Source organism: Chrysochloris asiatica, unplaced genomic scaffold (genome assembly GCF_000296735.1).
Source record: "Chrysochloris asiatica unplaced genomic scaffold, ChrAsi1.0 scaffold00043, whole genome shotgun sequence".
Classification (NCBI taxonomy): Eukaryota; Metazoa; Chordata; class Mammalia; order Afrosoricida; family Chrysochloridae; genus Chrysochloris; species Chrysochloris asiatica.
Genome location: NW_006408561.1, coordinates 9,908,782 through 9,929,693, shown reverse-complemented (window position 1 = coordinate 9,929,693; position 20,912 = coordinate 9,908,782). Strand labels below are relative to the sequence as shown.

Below are 20,912 nucleotides of genomic sequence, written 5' to 3'. Positions count from 1 at the left end.
AAACTAATTTTGTAAATAATACCATTACCTCTTAAGTGGAAAACAAGAAATGTAAGTTCTTTTATCTTTTGTTTATTATATATATAAAAGAAACTAATTGGACTTAAAGGTTGAAGTTATTACAGAGGTTTTTAATATATTTATTGAATTGTACTCTGTTAATTTTTTTAGGATACACAGGTCACTGATATTGACTATATGGAAGACAAGAAAGACTTTACTTATGATGCAGTTGCATTTAAAGGGCTCCCTGAATTTGTTCAAGATCTGCATGAACACGGACAGAAATATGTCATCATCTTGGTAATGGTTCATTATATATTAATGCATTTGTAGTAAATGCACATTTAGTAAGTTGATAGATTTTCCATCACTTATTCTTTTTATTATCAGGACCCTGCAATTTCCATAGGAAAACGTATCAATGGAGCAGCGTATGAAACATATGACAGGGGAACTGAAAAACATGTGTGGGTAAATGAGTCAGATGGGACTACACCAATTATTGGAGAGGTAAATATGTGTCCTAAAGTTATGTTGCTTAGGTTTTCTATCCCACCACAAAATTTCTGTAAATGTATGTGTTTGCTTGCTTAGAACTCTAGAGACATGATTTTGATTTTGGAGAGACACCTTAGGAGCAGTTCAGGAATCTTTAAAACAGTTTTTTGCTAGAAGTTAGTTATACTAAGAGTAAACAGACACTGGAAAATTATCACTGCCATGAGCAATTCAAAAGAATGCTAAAAATTATAGTAATTTGAATTATTACATAATAATCTAGACGTCTATGAAGAAAGATCATGGAAAATCATTGTAAATACAAGCTGAATACTTAGGCTAGTACTAAATGATATGTTTACCATTGATCTCCAAAATAACATAATGAGATGGCTATGATTAAAATTCCTATTTACAGGTAACAAAACTGAATCTTAAGAGAGAAGACATTAGTAAGATCACAGAGCTAAGAAGAAGCAGTCAAGACACTTTCCCTGGCTTCCAAATGCATATCCTTATCTAGAGTAAATATTGTCATTGAGGCAACTTTGTGCAACATATCCAAAACAATAATAATGTCTAGATATATTGACTTAATAATTCTACTTCTACAATTTAGTCAGAGGAATTAATACAGGAGGATAATAATATCAATTTGTAAAAAAATATGCTTATTATATTTGCAATTAAAAACATTTTATCACTTTTCATCACATTCACCAAACTTTAATTTTCAGATGAAAATCTGTTTCTAATAAGTATGAATTCCATTAGGAAAACAGCACTTTCTTCTATATAATTAGTTACTTGCTATTGAATCAGTTTTGACTCATAGCAACCCCATCTGTATTAAAGTCGAACTGTGTTTCATAGGGTTTTCAATGATTGCTATTTTCTGAAGATTGTTGCGTCTTATTTTTGAGATGCTTCCAGGTAGACTTGAACCTCCAACCTTTTTGTTATCAATTGAGAGTGTTAACTGTTTGAACCTTCCAGGTACTCTCACACTTATAATGCCTCTTAATATCCCACAAAATAATTATGGTAGGACCTGTTTTTTGCATATGGACCTATTACACAGTCACTATATTTCACTTGGATATAAAAATAATATAATTTATCCCAATTTATCTGAAATTGAATTATGTTGTTTAATATAGTTATTTTAATTAATAAGAAAAATGCTATAAAAAGTTGAGAAAGCATAAAATATTCAGAGGCGGCAATTTATAGTGTTTATAGTATGGAGTAGGACATAAGGTTACCTGAGTTTGAATTTTTAATGAACTACTTATCAGTGATGTCATCTAGAAAACTTATATAACTTATTTGTGCTTCATTTTCCTCATCTATAAAATTGATTTAATAATAGTACTTATATTTAAAAAGGAAATAACACTAGTAGTGTAATGGTTATGAGTTGGAATGCTAATCTAAAAGTCAGCAGTTCGAAACTACTGGCAATGTCACAGGAGAAAGATGAGGCTTTCTGCTCCTTTAAAGAAGTACAGACTCAGGTCACTATGAGTCGGAACTGACTCCATGGCACATAACTACCACCACCACCCAGTTCCTAAAGCAATAACAAAAATTGAATTACTTATTGTAAAATTATTAGAACAATGGCCAACACATATTATGTGTTATACCATGTTTACTAGATAATAAAATGTGGCACTGTAAGATAAGCCCTTGACCATAGTGTTGGTTTTACCTGCAAGATCGACAGTTCAAACTGACCAGCCTCTCTTCAGAAACCCTATACAGGGTCACTGTGAGACTCAACCAACTTGTCGGCACTTAACAATGACAACAAATAATAAAATGAACATACCAGGATGTTTTCTCCTCTAATTTCTTGGAGGCAGATATCTTTATTATGAATATAATAGAGGATGCATGAGTCACACATACTTAAAGAAGTACAATAGTCTATCTATCTTGAACTGTTTTTTTATTTTTTTATTCTGCTCAAGTGAATTAGGTCTGCAAGCCATTTGCTTGTCATTGATTAATGAATATATGTGAACAATTTGTTACTTTAGGTATGGCCAGGACTAACAGTATATCCTGATTACACTAGTCCACAAGGCATAGAATGGTGGGCAGATGAATGCAGTCGTTTCCATCAAGAAGTGAAGTATGATGGACTTTGGATCGTAAGTAATAACTTTAAACTAGTGACTTTATTTAGAATGTTTCAAGCATAAAATATTGTTAAGTAACAAGCTACATTTTACTAATGTATTCAATAACAAAAGCAATAAAATTCCTATATTGTTTTTCTAGAATGTGTCAATATCATAACTGTCATATTCTTTGTTTAAAAAGAATACAAACTAAAACATGTAAATGTAAATTTCTTTTTTTACTCTAGTAATATGGCAAAACATTACAGAATAATATCTGTTCCTGTAATTCAGGTGTTGAATTGAATATTTATCCACTAATCAATGATCTTTAAAAAATAGTTCATGATATTTACAAATATGCCTTAAGCAATCTACCACCACTTATCTGTAAATTTGTTGTGCTGTAATGGCTTATGTGTTGCTGTGATGCTGGAATCTATGCTATCAGTATTTTTAATACTAGCAAGGTCACCCATGGTAGTCAGGCTTATGCAGAGCTTGCAGACTAAGACAAACTAGGAAGAAGAAAAGGAAGACCATTTCTGAATAACTAGCAACTGAAAACCTAATGAGTATCAGGGTAACATTGTTTGCTATAGTGCCAGAAGGTGAACCCCTTAGGTTGGATATAATCAAAATACGACTGGGGAAGACTGTCTCATAAAAATAGAATTGACCTTAATGACGTGAATAGAGCAAGCTTTCAGAATCTTCATTTGTTGATAGTGCACATGTCAAAAGAAGAAAGAAGAAGGAGAAGAAGAAGAAAATAAAAAACAAAACAGCTGCAAATATCCATCAATAATCTGAATGTGGAATATGCAAGTATGAATCTAGGAAAATTGAAAGTCATCAAAATGAAATCAAACACATAAAGATTGATATCCTAGACATTACTGAGCTGAAACAGACCTGTATTGGTCATTTATAATCAGACAATTATATTATTTACCATGATGGGAATGAAAAAATGAAAAGGATTGACATTGTATTCATACTAAAAAGTATCATTTCAAGATCTATTTTGAAGTACAATGTTCTCTGTGATAGGATAATATCCATATACCTACAATGAAGACTAATTAATGCCATTACTATTCAAATTTACACATCGACTACTAAATCCAATGATGATGAAATTGAAGTATTCTACAAACTTCATTATGAAATTAATCAAACATGAAACCAGGAATCATTGATAGTCATTGGTTATTGTAATGCCAAATTTGGAAACAAAGAGGAAGGGTTGGTAGTTAGAAAATATAACCTTAGTGATCAAAATAATGCTGTATTACATGATATAATTATTCAAGGCCAACACTTATTCCTTGAAAATACCTTTTATCAACAACATAAATGTTGCTAACACATGAGCACCTTATAAGATGAAATACATAGGTATCAAATTGACTACATTTGTGAAAAGAGATGATGGAGAAGTTCAATACAATCAACCAAAACAAGACTCAGGGAACTGACAGCCACTGTGGAACTGACTACCAACTGCTCATATGCAAGTTCAGAATGAAGCAGATGAAAATAAAAACAAGTCCACAAGAGCCAAAATATGACCTTGAGTGTATCACATCTGGGTTTAGAAACTGTCTCAAGAACAGATTTGATGCATTAGACACAAATTACTGAAGACCAAGAAATCATACAGGAAGAAATCAAAAGGGAATTAAAAAGATAGAAAAGAAAGAAAAATATGTCAGAAGAAATTCTGAAACTTACTTTTGAGCACAGAGAAGCTAAATTAAGTGGAAGAAATGAGGAAGTTAAAGAACTGAAGAGGAAATTTCAAAAGGCAACTCCAGAAGACAAATAAAGTATTATAATGAACTGTGCTAAGACCTGGAGTTAAAAAACCAAAAGGGAAGAACAGTCTTTCTCAAGTTGAAAAAAACTGAAATAAAAATTGAAGCCTCAACTTGCAATTTTAAAGGATTCTATGGGCAAAATATTGAATGATGCAGGGAGCATCACAATAAGATGAAAGGAATACACAGAGCCACCATACCAAAAAGAACTAATTAATTTTTAGTCAATTCAAGAGGTGCCATAGGATGAAGAAAGGGTGATACTAAAGGAAGAAGTTCAAACTGCACTGAAGACACTGGCAAAAAACAATACTCCAGAAACTAACAGAATACAAATTGAAATCATTCAACAAACTCTGCAGCAATGTAGGCACTGATTTGTGTATGTCAAAAAAATGGAAAGGCCAACAGATTAGAAGAGATCCTTATTTGTGCCCATTTCAATGAAAGGTAACCAGATGGCATAAGGAAACCATCAAACAATCTTATTAATATCACATGCAAGTAGAGTTTTGCCGAGGATACGTTTTAAATGGTCGCAGCAATACATTGACAGGGAGTTTTCAGAAATTCAAACTGGATTCAGAAAAGGTCTTGGAATGAGATATATCATACTAATGTCACACAGACCTTCACTAAAAGCAAAGACTACCAGAAAGATGTCTACTTGCACTTTATTGATTATGCAAAGGCATTCGACTATGGGTATCATAACAAACTATCAATAACATTGAGAATGGGTATTCCAGAACAATTAATTGTGCTTGTGAAGAACCTGTACATAGACCAAAAGGCAGCCATTAAAACAAGACTACAGCCTTCAGTCTGTATTGCATCTCAATGTAAAGGAAAAAAAAAAAAATCCTCACAACTGTACCAATAAATAACATCATAATAAATGGAGAAAAAAATTGAAGTTGCCAAAGACTTCATTTTGCTTGAATCCACAAATCAACAATCAGAAGCAGCAGCTAAGAAATCAAATGGCATACTACATTAGTAAATCTGCACCAAAAGATGTCTTTGAAGTATCAGATAGTAGATATCAGTTTGAAGACAGGTGAGTATGACACAAATCATGGTATTTTCAATCAACTCATATGCACTGGAAGCTGGGTAATGAATAAGAAAGACTATAGAAGAAGAACTTATGCATTTGAATTATGATATTGGCAAAAAATGCTGAAAGTACCTTGAATTTAGAAGTATGAATGGTGAGACATTGTCTCTCTTATTTTGGGTATGTTATCCAGAAGGAACCTGTCTCTGGTGAGGACCATCATGCTTGATAAAATTGAGGGTCATGAAAAAGAGGAATATCCCAATGGAATGGATTGACACAATGGCTGTAACAATGGGCTCAAAACCAACAATTGTGAGGATGTCACAGAACTGGGCAGATTTTCATTCATTTGTGCATAGGGTCACTATGAGCAAGAACCAATTTTATGTTACATAAGAACAACAACAGCACAGCAATATAATTCCAAAAATATGTCTTTATTTTCTTGTCGTTATTGTTGTTAAGCGCTATCAAGTTGGTTCTGACCCATAGCGACTCTGTAAAGGGTTTATGAGGAGCAGCTGGTGAGCTTGAAATGCTGACCCTGAGGTTCAAACCAACTTTGCAGTCCAGCGCATTTGCCCATAGTGGCCCATACCACCAAGTGGGTAACTTTAAAGAGTAGAGATTTATTGTCTCTTAGTTCTTGAGGCTAAAACCATATAAGGGTATTATTGACCATGTCGATTCCTTCTGAAGGCACTAAGAAAGGAACTCTTTCAAACCTTTCTTCTAGCCTCTAGTGGTTTCCAGAAATCCTTGGTGCTCACTTGCTTGCTGATGTATCTTCACATGGCAATTTTGGGTGGGTTTGAATGACCAAACTTTCAGCTAGTTGTTGTGGCTAAGTGCCATCGAGTCACTTCTGACCCATAGCAGCCTTGTATAGGGTTTCCAAGGAGTTGCTAGTGGTTTTGAACTACCTGCCTTGAGGTCCACCACACTATTCAGCAGAGCCACCCTTGTAGTCAAGCATTAACCAGTGACTCCTTAGAGCATCAAGGAAGCTGGATGAAAGATCAAATGGATAACATATATTAAATGACTAGATGTGCTAATAATGTGTACAATGACAGATTCACAGGGAGAACACTGACAAAACTCTAAAAATCACATGCTTGATACCTAAAATGCAACAAATGCTTTATATGTATAATTAAAATTAGGTGAAAGGAAAAGCATTTTTAGTTGTTTGTAAACCACCAACTCATATAATGCTTCTGTTATCTTGTGTTTATATGTATGCAAAACAAATAATATTGTGTTTGTCAATATGATAGTATCCATACCTGAGAGTGGTATCAAATAGTAAGTGTAGTAAAGCAAGATTAAGTTAAGTTAAGTGTCGTCAAGTCGGTTCCGACCCATAGCGACCCTGTACAGGGTTTCTGAGGGTGTACATCTTTACAGGAGTAGAAAGCTTCATCTTTCTCCCGTGGAGTGGCTGGTAGTTTCGAACCACTAACCTTAAGGTTCGCAGCCCAATTCGTAACCACTACGTTACATTAGTTGCTTATATTTTTGTATGTTTTACTACACTTACAAGATTAGTTGCTTACATTTTTGTTAGTTTGTTTTACTACATTTGTAAGATTAGTAGCTTATATTTGTCTTCTAGGACTGGTAGAACACTACAATTGCTTTAAATAAGTCATTTTCAAATAATTGGAGAGATTTGACTTGAAACATTATAATTAATTTAAAGTATCTGTTCATTTTGTATCTATTCAGGATATGAATGAAGTTTCCAGCTTTGTTCAAGGTTCTAAAGAAGGATGTAAGGACAACAAATGGAATTATCCACCATTTACTCCTGGTAAATTACATTTAATATTTAATTACCACTGATTGAGAAAATTCTAGTTTTCCTTATTGAATGGCAAACTCTATATTTTAAAGTAATAAACTTTAGTATAATTTGGAGACTCGGTAATCAATAGCTTTTTGCATTCACTCAAAATATTATTGCTTAGGTTCTAGGAGAAGGAGCATGTTTTTTAGTTTTCATATTGCATGTTGTATTATCTTTATTATTTTTTGTTAGTTACCATGGAGTCAGCTCTGATTCATAACAACCTTGTGAATAAGTGAATAAACCATCGCACAGTCCTGTTCTATTTTAATAATCACTGGCATTTTAAAGCTCATTGTTGTAGTTGTTGTTGCAATCTATCTCATTGAGAATTTCTCTTATGTTTGATGATATTAAATTTTACTGAGCATAATGTCCTTTTCTGGTGATTGGTCTTTTCTGATCAGATTTCCAAAGTAAGCCAACTATAGCTTCACCATATTCACTCTAAGGAACCTTATGGTAGTAGTACATCTAAAACGGATTTGTCTGTTTTACTGGAAATCCAATGTATACTCAGTATTCTTTACCAATACCACAGTTTCAATATATCTATTCTTTTTTCTTGCTTTTTCATTGTTCGTTTCATGCTCACATGCATATGATGAAAAGACCATGGCTTGGGATCAGAAACACTATATACATCCAAGTGAAAGTAGCTTTGCTTTAGAAAGCTTTGAAGAAGTCTTCAGTCATAGATTTAAACAACTTGTCATTTGATTTCTGGATTGATAATCCTAAAAGAATGAAGTCATTAACAATTATGATTTATTTTTTATTTAACATGATGTTGCTTATAAGTCCTTTTTTGAGGATTTTCATTTTTTCACATTCACATATAGCCCACACAGAAGGATGGACCCATCAACCCTTTATCACTGGCATCCTCAGGAAGTTTGTGTATTGCTATGATACTTGAAGTTATATTCCCAATATTTCACATACCCACAGGGTCATCTAGGTGGACAGGTGTCAACAGAGCTTTAAAATGAAACCAGACTAGAAAGAAAGTCCTTGATATCTGCTTCCAAATGTTAGCAAAGAATACCTGGTAGATTACAACAGAATAGTGTCCTATACAATGCTGGAAAATGAGCCACTCGGGTAGGAAGACATTCATAATAAAACTAGGGATGAGTTGCTACCTCAATGTAGAGTTGACTTTAATGATGCAAATAAAGTAAACCCTTAAGGACTTTTATTTGCTGGTGTGGCATAACTCAAGATAAGAAATAACAGTTGCAAATATCCATTAGCAACTGGGACATGGAATGCATGGAGATTGAATCATGGAAAATTGAAAGCTATTAAAAATGAAATAGAATGCTTAAAGATTGATTTCTTAGGCATTAGTGAGCTGAAATGGATGGGTATTTGTCGTTTAGAATCTGAAAGTCATATGGTCTACTATAACAGGAATGACAAATTGAAGAGAAACATCATTGCACTCATCATTAAAAAGAACATTTGGAAATCTATCCTAAAGGACAGCACTTTCAGCAATGGGTTAATATCCAATAGCATACAAGGAATAGCTGTTAAAATGACTATTTAAATTTGCACAACAAACACGTATGCCAAAGATCAGGAAACAGATGATTTTATGTCTTCTGAAGTCTTAAGTTGACAGTACATATGATCAAGATGTATTAATAATTACTAGTTATTGTAATGCATAAGTTGGAAGTAGAATAAGGATCATTAGTTGGAAAATATAACCTTGAGAATAGAATGATACCAGAGATTATATGATAGGATTCTGCATGACAGACTTTTGCATCAGGATTGGAGGTAGACGCATCAACAATTTATGATATGCAGATGACACAACAACACAATGAATTAATTACAATATGACACAATTGGATATTGAAAGATGACTTACACAGGAATCAAACTGAGTACATCTGTAAAAAGAGAAGTAAAGTTCAATATTATCAGTTAAGACACATGGAGAAGCTGAATATGGAACAGGCCATGGATTAGTCATAGTGGTGGTGATGGTTACGTGCCATGGAGTTGATTCTGACTTATAGAAACCCTGTATGTGGTTTCAGAGGTTGTAAATCTTTATGGGAGCAGAAAGCCTCATCTTTCTCCCATGGAATTGCTGGTTGTTTTGAACTGGTGACCTTGAGATTGGCAGCCTGACTTGTAACCACTATGCTACCAGAGCTCCTTATGAATAAGTTATATACAAGTTTAAATTGAAGCTTAAGAAGATCAAAACAAGTTTATGAGAGTGAGAATACTACCTTGAATATATACAGCATGAATGTGGTGACTATCTTACATATATCTATATATCTATATCTCTATATATCTATATCTATAAAATTATGTTGTTGTTGTTGTTGTTATTAAGTGCCATTGAGTCAATTCCAACCCATAGAGACCTTTTATAGGGTTTCCAAGGAGCAGCTGGTGAGCTTGAACCACTGACCTTGCAGTTCAAATGACTTTGCAGTCTGATTTATTAGCCCACAGCCCCACACCAGGACTCTCTCTATATATCTATATCTATATCTATCTCTCTATCTCTCTCTCTATCTATCTATCTATCTATCTATCTATCTATCTATCTATCTATCTATATTGATATAGATATATTTGAACTATACTGAAATCTAATGGCCAAAGAGCAGAAGATGTGAAGAATAACATGAATGGCATCATACATGAAAAAAGTGAAAGGTCATTAGAAGCAAAAGAAGAAAGAAGAAAAAGACCAGAATGAATACCAGGAGAGACTCTGAAACTTATTTTTAAGCAGAAGCAGAAAATAGCTTAACCAAATATAAGAAATAAGGAAATAAAAGAATAAAGCAGAAGATTTAAAATGGTGGCTCCAGAAAGCAAGGTCAAATATTGCTATGAATATACAAAACCTATAAAAAGGTGAAAGAGAAACAGAAAAGCAAAAGAGAATAAAAAGATTGGCATTTCTCAAGATGAAAACACTAAGACAAAAAAACCTTAAGTTTTATTATTGAAGACATTATGGAGAGGAGAAGGTGGAGATGACATAAGAAATATCAGACAATATAAGGTATATACAGTAGCAAAGATTTGATTGATTTTCAACAATTTAAGTCGGCTGTACATGACCAAGAATCACTTAGACTGAAGGAAAACAGTCAAGATGCACAGGTGAAAAAAAAAACAAGGTTTCTGGAATTGAGGGAATACCAGTTGATTTTTCAGTAAACTGATGTGTTTACTTGTCTATAGAAGCCCTGGTAGTATAATGAGTTACGTGTAGAGCTGATAACCACAAAATCAGGCGTTCATATCACCAGCCCCTCAGATACCCTACACAGGGAAACTATGAGCTGGAATCACACAACCACCACCACCACCACATGTCTATGTCAAGAAATTTGGAAAATAGCCATCTATCCAATGGATAGTAATAGTTGTATATCTGTTCATATTCAAAAAATGATCAAATGAGATACAGAAAACATTGATCACCATTATGAATGTCAGCAAAATATCCTGAAGAGAAAATTTAAATGACTGCAGTAGTACATTAACAAAACACCTGCCAAGAAGTTCAAGCCAGACTCAGAAGAGACTATGGAATGCAGTACATTATTACTGACGTCAGATGGATCTTGATGAAATTAGTGAATGCAGAAACATATTTACTTATGATTTATAGACTATTATAAGGCATTTAAATGTGTGAATTATGTGTGTGTTGGGATAACATTATTGAAGAATAGAAATTTCAGAAAACTTCGTTGCTCTAATTCAGGACCTTACTTGGAGCAAATAGCACTTTGAACATTACAACACTGCGTAATTTGAAAATGTGTATGGCAGATTCTTACTAGATCTGTATGATGAATGAATAATTCAAGAAGCTGAAGTGTATGAACCATAAACTTGCATCAAGAATAGAGGAAGATACATTAACAACCTGTTATATACAGATTATACCATTTATTTTGCCCCAAACTAGGGCTACATTTATGACTTTAGCACTTTCTGATGAATTTAAAAGAGAACACAGTCTTCAATGAGGATTATACATAGTTCTGCAGGATTATCTTTACTTCAGATTCATTGTCCTTATTAAATAATTAATTTAGATAAGCAAAATTTGTTTGAAAACACAGTTAAAATGATTGAAAAGTAATATATATATATATATATATATATATATATATTGTTATAAGGCTGTGTGATTATTTAAATATACCTAATATAGATATAGAGTCCTGGTTGTCCTGGTGTATCACTGTAGAATAAGCACTAGACCACAAAGTCGGTTTGAACCACAAGGTCAGCATTCAAAATCACTAGTCACTCCTCAGAAACCATCTACAGAATCACTATGAGTTGGAACCGAGTCAATGGCACTTAACAACAATATGAATATACCTCATTTAGGTATATTTAAATAATGAGTTACACCTCACTTATTTTTTAGAAAGATGGTTGTCTTCATTAAAAATAACCAAAAAAATTGAACTTAACAAAAAGATGTAGTCCTTGAGGAACATGTTTCAATAAGGACTTATGAAGAACAATGACAGTAACTATCATAGTATCAACTAAGTCTATAAATTACTACACAGTAAACACCTGAACAGCAGAAATTTAAATTATGAAATTTTATTAGCGTTGTAATTTATGAACAACATCATAAGAAATGATGAAGAAATTAATATCAGGGATTTCATTCTCCTTGGATTAAAAATCAAAATGTAAGAAAGCAACAGTCAATAAATCAAACATTGCTTTGCACTGGGCAAGCTGCTGCAAAAGCCCTCTTAAAAAAACCAAAGTTGTCACTTTGATGACAAGGTTGCCTGAACCAAGCTATGTTCTTTTTAATCATGTCATAAGTATGTGAGAGTTGGACAGTGATAAAGGAAGACAGAATAATAGATTCACTTGAATTGTGGTTTTGGTGAAGAATATTGAATATACTATAGACTTCCAGAAAAAAGTAATCTTGGATGAAGAACAGTCAGAATGCTCTATAGAAGTGAGGATGGTGGTGTCGCTTCACCTTGCTTACTTTGGACATGTCATCAAGAGGAATCAATTGTTAAAGAAGGACATCATGTTTAATAATGCAGTTGTTGCTGAATTGATTCTGACTCGAAACGATCCTACACAGGTTTTTTTAAGAGCACTTTGAATGTCTAACCTAATGGTATCAGTCCAGTGCTTATCGTACTGCACCATACTAAATCTCTGATAATATAGAGTGTCAGCAAAAAAAGTTGATTTGGCACTATAGGATATGTACTGGACTACTAACCACAAGGTTGGCAGTTCAAACCCACTAGCTGCTTCTTGGAAACCCTATATAGAGTTGCAATGAGTTGGAACCGATTTACTTAACAACAATTACAGCAACTTGCAGCATGGGGAGTGAGGCGACTTTGTAGGATAAGCACTAGATTCCATATCAGAAGGTCAGTGGTTCAAGCCCACCAGCTGCTCAAAAGATGATGCTTTCTGCTCCTAAAAGATTTACAGTCTCAGAATCCATATAGAGGTCACTATGAGTCAGAACCAACTCGACAGCTCTTAACAACAGTAACAACAACTTGCAGCACACATTAAGATAATATCCTTATGTTATTATTAAGTTAAAGATGTTTTAATACATTTGGAAGCATTTAAAATATTTTAATGAGTATGTACAATATACTATATATTAAAACAAACATTTGGCTAACATTAAATATGAGCTGTACCTAACTATTCTGACTTATGTACAAATTTTAGTTAAAGACAGACTTATGAATGGAACTGTCTGTAAACTGGGGATGGTCTGTACATCAGGTCACTATGAATCACAACCAACTTAACCTCACCTAACAACAACAGGAACTCTGGTTGCTTAGTGGTTATGAATTGGGCTGCTAACCTCAGAGTCAGTAGTTCGAAACTACCAGCTGTTCTGTGGGAGAAAGGTGAGGCTTTCTGCTCCTGTAAAGTATTACAGCCTCGGAAACCCTGTACAGGGTTGCTATGAGTCAGAACTGATTCCATGACACACAACAACAACAACAACATGTCAGGTCTACATGTCTAGATTTAGATTTCATTACAATAAAAACCTAATTCATTATAAAATTTTATAATGAAACTTTATACAGTAATATATATATATGCACATACATATTTATATCTGTATTAAAGGCTATTTGTTCTGTGAAATTACTTATTATTCTAGGTAGAGACAGAATTCATTAAGATAAATGTTGGTCTAATGGTTATTGAAAGTTCAACAACAATGGATTGTGAGGGCCCTAATGAAACTTGTGTTAAGTTAAGTGCTGTCGAGTCGGTTCCGACCCATAGCAACCCTATATAGGGTTTCCGAGGGTGTAAATCTTTACGGGAGTAGAAAGCCTCATCTTTCTCCCGCGGAGCGGCTGGTAGTTTCGAACTGCTGACCTTAAGGTTCGCAGCCCGATTCGTAACCACTACGCTACCAGAATTGGATTGAATTTCCTCTTTTCATCATTATTATTATTTTTCTAATAAATATAACATTACACATGCTGTTAAATGTCATTGAGTCACATCTGAATCATAGCGATACTGTACAACTTTTCCAAGGAATGTCTGGTGGGCATGAGCTGCCGACATTATGATTAGCAGCAGTTCAGTGCTTATTCAATAGCACCACACATTACACATTACATAGCATACCATATTTAAATATGTAAAGTTTAAAATGAGACTATATATTTTAAAAAACATTTAACATTTATTTTCTCTAAGATATTCTTGACAAACTCATGTATTCCAAAACAATTTGCATGGACTCAGTACAGTACTGGGGGAAACAATATGATGTTCACAGCCTCTATGGATACAGCATGGCCATAGCTACAGAGAAGTAAGTATGCTTTCATTAAGAAAGTCTTTCCCTAATTATTTTCTACAAATATTGCATAATGATCTATCTATATACTTTGAAAATACCCAGAGTAAGAAAGCAAATAAAATAAAAAGCTGAAGATAACACTATACTCTGGTTTAATGCTAAAATTTGTGGCTTTCAAAGCATCAGTTCTTTTGTTAATATACATTAATTTGGAAATCAATTAACAAGAACTACACAAATTATTTATTTAACTGTGATTCTTTCTAAATTCCTATATAAAATTTCTCCTCCAAAATGTGATTCAATTTTTCATATCTGAATATAATTGTGTTGTAAGCATGAACTCTACAATTGCCCCAGGGAGAGTGTTATTTGTAGAATATGTATTTTTTTTTTAAAACAAGGGTTGAAATTGAAATTGTGGTTTCAAATAGGTGTTCAGCAAATATATTTTAATATACTATTATTTGTATACACACACACACACACACACATATATGTGTGTGTGTGTGTGTGTGTGAGTCAAAAATTATCCACACTTTGGCTGTAGAATTCATTTTAATATAATTTTAGAAAAGACAAATATATCATTTTTCTATTATAATCTCCTTGCTTTTCAATATGCTTTCTCCAAATGTCAACAAGCTTCTATATTTCCTTATTAAAAAATGTTTTAGGCTGAGCAGCAAGCCACAAATGCACCACTGACTTCACTTCTTTATCCAAGGTGAATCTTCATACTCAAAGGGCTGCTTTCAGGGGACCAAACAAGTGGAAGTCTGATGGAGTAAGATGAGGACTATAGGGAGGATGCTTTAACAACTCAAGACAAAGTTTTTGCAGAGTGTCAGTGTGGATGGAGGTGTGCAGATGCAAGAGCACAAAACTGTTGGATAGTTGCCCTCTATTTTAATCTGAAGTTTAAGCTTCAGCTCTTCACTGAGCATCTTACTATAATGAGCACTGTTTCTGATAGTGTTCCAATACTGGCCCTTGAAAATTCCAGAAACATGTAAGCCTCAATTTTCCAGCTGATGGTTGACTTTTGAACTTTTTCCTGGTTGGCGACTGAGAATGTTTATGTTCTGTATTCTTCCGCTTACTCTCAGGCTTGTAGTGATGAATCCATGTCTAATAACCAGTCATGATATTTTTTAAAGAAACTTTTACCTTCCTTTGAGAATTGGTCCAAAGTTTGTTTGCAGATGTCCAATACTTCTGTTTATTCTCTTCTGTGAGTTAGTTCAATACTCATCTCATACAAAATTTTCAAAACCCAAGTCTGTCATGGATTATTTCATAATCTGTGACTGATTTATAAATGATCTGCCACATAATCCACTGACACTCATCTGTTCGACAGAATCATTTCACATGCATGCTCAATATTGTTTTCAGCTGTAGATATGGACAGGCATTGTAATATAACCAGAGTAGGGATCATTTTTTACTCACCCTTTTGTTTCCATATAAAATATGATACTAATTAAAGGAAATTTATATGCTAGTTACCTAAAAATTTCCAGACACTGTGTAACAGTACTAGCATCACATGCCATTGAGTCCATTCTGCCTCATGGCAACCACATGTGTGTCAGAATAGAACTATGCTCAATGAGGTTTCTGATTACTGATATTTTGGAAGGAAATTACCAGGCCTTTCTTCCAAGGAAGCTCTGGATGGACTTGAGCCTCCAATCATTGACTATCAGCTTGAGTACTTCATGACCTGGAACACCATGGGCTAAACGCATTGTATAAGATCCCATATTGTAAGACTAGAACACAATCCAGATCTAGTCTAAATAAATTTGTGAGTTTCTCATAATCAGACAACTATGATCAAGTTTAAGTCCAATTTCATGTTTATCTGGTCCAAAATCATGCATGGTATCAGCACTTGATCAAGTTTAAGTCCAATTTCATTTTTTTTTATCTGGTCCAAAATCATGTATGGTATCAGCACTTTTATACACTATCTTGATACAATTAGCTTGCTTCACTTTGATCTCAATAAAGTCTTAAATAATGCATTATTTAAGTCAGTAGTTTTTTTGAGTTAAGTACATTTTAGAAAACAGAAAATAATACTCTATGATGATTATGACAAAATTATAAATATGGGAAAAACATCAGCAGAGGTGAGAATAATAGTACTAACAGTTGTGGGTGGTAGTTGATTTCTAGAAACAGGCAAATAACTTTATGGTAACTTGCTGGTATTTGAAAATGCAGATGTTAAGATATCGCGTAACAGCAGCAAAAAAATACATACTGATTTCAAGTTTTAATTACTAAATTTCATATTTATGAAATGATTTCAATTATTTTAAAACATATATTTTACATGCAAATGTTGAACAAATGACAAAAGAACATGTTAGTTTATTTTGGTAAATGTCTTGGTTACTTGGCGCTACCACAACAAGCCATCACAAAGTGGATGACTTTAAATAGCAGGAATTTATTTTCTTCTGGAGTCTAAAAGTCAAAATCAAGGTATCAGGAATGTCAACCCTTTCTGTGAGAATCTATCCTAGTTTCTAGTGACAGCCAGCAATCCTTGGGAGTCCCTTTGCTTTTAGATAATCCTCACATGGTGTCTACCTTTCCTCTATGCATATGTCTATATCTACTGTACTGTTTTTATACTTGAAGAAGACATTTCTGAGTGACTAAATGTAGGACCCACACCCTGGTGGAGAAATAGCACTAACTCCAAGCTCAGCAATCCAAAGCCAACAGCTGCTCTTGCAAACTCTTTATAGTTAAGGGTCCCAATGTATCAGATCGATTTGATAGCATGTAACAACAGTTGGAGGACCCACCCCTCCTCTGGTAGGACCTCATTAAAAACAAGAAAACCCCTTATTTTCAAACTTGGTAATAGTTACAAGTACAGGGTTTAGAACTTCTAATTTCATGGAGAGGGGCACAATTTAGTCAAGAAAATCATTCAAAGTATGAATCAATTCTAAACACTTTGCTTACTCTGTGTTTGCTCAAAATGTTTTTAAGCAACTGTATATCTCTAGCTAATAGAAAATTAACATAATGTTTTATTTAAATAGTAACAAATATGACTTGTCTGTGAGATTTGTAATATATTCTTTAAAATTAAACTTTAGATTATATAGGCAACAATTAATTTTAAATATGCCTTTTTTATTAACTTTGTGTTATTTTTAGAGCTGTACAAAAAGTTTTTCCTAATAAGAGAAGCTTTATCCTTACCCGGTCAACTTTTGCTGGAACTGGAAGGCATGCTGCACATTGGTTAGGTGACAATACTGCTTCATGGGAACAAATGGAATGGTCTATTTCAGGAATGTTAGAGTTCAGTTTGTTTGGAATGCCTTTGGTAAGTCTTTGCATAAATGTTATTTTAAAAAACTCCAAATTAAATATTATTGTCTTAGTGATATTTGGTCAAATGATTAAAAGGCATGCTGCAGAAGAAAAGAAAACAAAATAAGAATATTGGTGATGTCTATTCTGCTCCTGTAAATATTTATAGCCCCAGAAACCCTGTATAGGGCCACTGTGAGTCGGAACCGACTCCATGGCACATAACAACAACAACAATATACCATTCACAAGGATCCCCAGTGGCACAAACAGTTAAGCTTTTAGGTCTTAACTGAAAAGTTGACTGTTCAAATCACACACACACACAGAATTTTCCAATGGGGAAAATTCTGTGGGATTGCAATGAGATAAAATCTATTCAATGGCACCTGAAAACTTCAATAGCATTTTCATCACTAGAATGAGAAAACTGTTGTTGTTAAGTGCCATGGAGTCGGTTCTGACCCATAGCGAAAATAAGATTGAAAAATTCAATAAAGCCAATATAAGTGAGAAACAGAATATAAAAATAAAGCCTAGAAAAATTATGTATAATAAATATAAAAAGAAATAAAATGATAGGGAAAATTACAAATAAATGAATAAAAATAGGGAATGACAAAAGACTAAATATATTTAAAGGACTAGATTTTCTGTTGACGTTACATATGTTAAGTATGTTACATATGTTTATATATATATATATATATATATATATATGTGTGTGTATGTATGTATATAATCACCACCTATCTGTCATTTTGTCACACTATGATAGCTTGTATATTGCTGTAACACTGGAAGCTATGGCACCAGTAATTTGAATGCCAGCAGGGTCACTCATGGTGGACAGATTCCAGCTGAGCTTCCAGACTAAAACAGACTCAGAAGAAGAGGTGGAATACTTCTAAATGTTTAGCCATGAAAACATCATGAATAGCAGTGAATCATTGTCAAATAGCACTAAAATATTGAATATTGAAGCATGATGAATAACATGAGAATATGGTCAGATATAATGCCAGAAGAAAAGTCCCTCAAGTTTGAAGGCACACAAAATACTACTGAGGAAGAGTTGTCTCTTCAAAGTAGAGTTGAATGTGATTATACAAATGAATCAGAGCCTCTAGGACCTGTATTTGCTAATGGGGTACAAGTTAAAATGAGGGTAAAAGGATGCAAACATCCATTAAAAATTGGAAAATAGAGCGTTCAAAGTATGAATCTAGGAAGATTGGAAGTTGTAAACAATGAAATAGATCACATAAATATTGATATCCTAGGCATTAGTGAGCTGAAATGGACTGATATTGGCCATTTTGAATCTACCAGTCACATGGCTTACTATGCCGGGAATGATGGATTAAAGATGAATGACATTATCAAAAAGGACATTCCAAGATCTATCTTGAACTATAATGCTGTCTGTGATACATAAAGTGATATGATATTTTTAATGCAGATAGTCAATAATAATTCTATTGAAGAAGAAACCCATATGGACTCAATAAAAAAATGAAAAAAAATGTATTGACTTTCCTAGTAATAATGGAAATGCAAACAAAAAGTTCTGTGAAATATATTTTACATAGAAAACTAGTAAACATGAAATCTCTGAAAAATAAATTATTGTCATGAACATGAATCAGTGACAACTTTGTCATTGTGATGGTATGTGACCAGCACTGGGCTACACATTATAAGGTTGGCAGTTCAAACCCACCAGCTGCTCCTCGGAAACTCTATACAGATCCCTATGAGTTGGAACTGACTCAACGACCCTTTTAAAATAACAACAGTAACATATCATACACTAAGAGTAAGTTCTTACATATTTATAAGAAAACTTGTACATAAATTTCATGGAAGTATTTTTTTTATAGAAGTATTCAATAGCATGTAGCCAAAGTATTCATCAGTAGGAGAATGTATAAGTGAATGATGATATGTTTACACAATGAAAAACTATATAATGGAGAACTTAAGATGAATAAGTGAATCTTACAAAAATAATGCTTAATGATAAAAGCAAAATGCAATATAATGCATAAAACATACAACTTTCATAAAGCTAGTAAACATACAAAACAATACTATACACAGCTTATATTTATAAATACATAATTATAAACCCTATACAGGGTTGCTATGGGTCAGAATCGACTTGACAGTGCTCAACAACAATTATATAAAATAAATGCATAGAACCAATAAACACTAACTTTAGAATATTGGTTATTTTGGGGGGATCCCTGGTAGGATATGAATGTAATCTGATAGAGGTACAGATAGAACAAGTTTCAATTTTATTTGTGATAATTTATTTTGTAAATTCAACTTGAATACACAGTTGTTTGCTATTACTCCAATAAATTTTTTAATCAGGATTATTTTATTCTGAATGTAAAAAAAAAATCATATCAAGGGACATGTATTGTTGTTTTCTAACTTTATTGTAATTTGGTCAAGGATTAAAGAGCAGAACATCAATTTCATATCCAACACATTATGCATATTTTGTTTAATCTCATTGCTTACAAACCCTACCGTGTAACATCATTTGTCCCACAGTATAACATCATTTACCTTGTGTTACCTATTTATTTTCCAACTTCCTTACTAACCTTTCTAAACTTTTTCTTTGATGTTACCTTCTTTATTTCAAATGATTGATGATTCTAAAGTGCACATACTTAACTAATGTTATTGTTTGCTTTATATACCTATCATTTGGCTGAAAAGTAAGGCATGGGAGTGAGTTCAGTTCCTAACCTGAAGGACAGCCAAGGGCCATTGTCTCAGAGGTTCCTCTGGTCTCTATTTGTTCAGTAAAACTCGTCTGTTTTATGATTTTGAGAGTTTTCGTCCACTATTTTCCATGGTCTGAGAAGCAACACATTTTAATACAATAATTTCCCCTTATACACATGAATTAGTATTAATTAAATCAAAGGATAAAATAATTTTAAAAAATGGCAAGTTGAATGTGTGAAGACACAATAAACAAAGATTAAAAACAATGCAATTAGAGTCAAGAATAGATAAAAATGGAAGATAAACTAAGTTAACAGAGATTATATAAAAACAAATCAATTATAAATAATACAAATTAATCTACTGAGATAGAAAACATGAAACTCTGTTAAAATCTGAGGACCTTTATACTTTTAAATATTGGTGTATTTGGGGTTTAGGTAGGAGCAGATATTTGTGGATTTGTGGCTGATACCACAGAAGAGCTTTGCAGAAGATGGATGCAACTTGGAGCATTTTATCCATTTTCCAGAAACCATAATGCTGAGGGATACATGGTAAGTGACTTTATTTGTGTTCT

General features: G+C 33.3%; 1 protein-coding gene across 1 annotated transcript in view; it reads left to right on the top strand.

The window, feature by feature from the left end:
- SI (sucrase-isomaltase (alpha-glucosidase)) overlaps positions 1-20,912 on the top strand; it is a 124,389-nt gene that overhangs the window by 19,525 nt on the left and 83,952 nt on the right. The window contains 7 exon segments of the mRNA XM_006861797.1: positions 172-303; positions 394-513; positions 2,547-2,660; positions 7,248-7,332; positions 14,125-14,242; positions 17,420-17,591; positions 20,773-20,889. Coding sequence (XP_006861859.1) covers positions 172-303; positions 394-513; positions 2,547-2,660; positions 7,248-7,332; positions 14,125-14,242; positions 17,420-17,591; positions 20,773-20,889 — 858 coding nt within the window.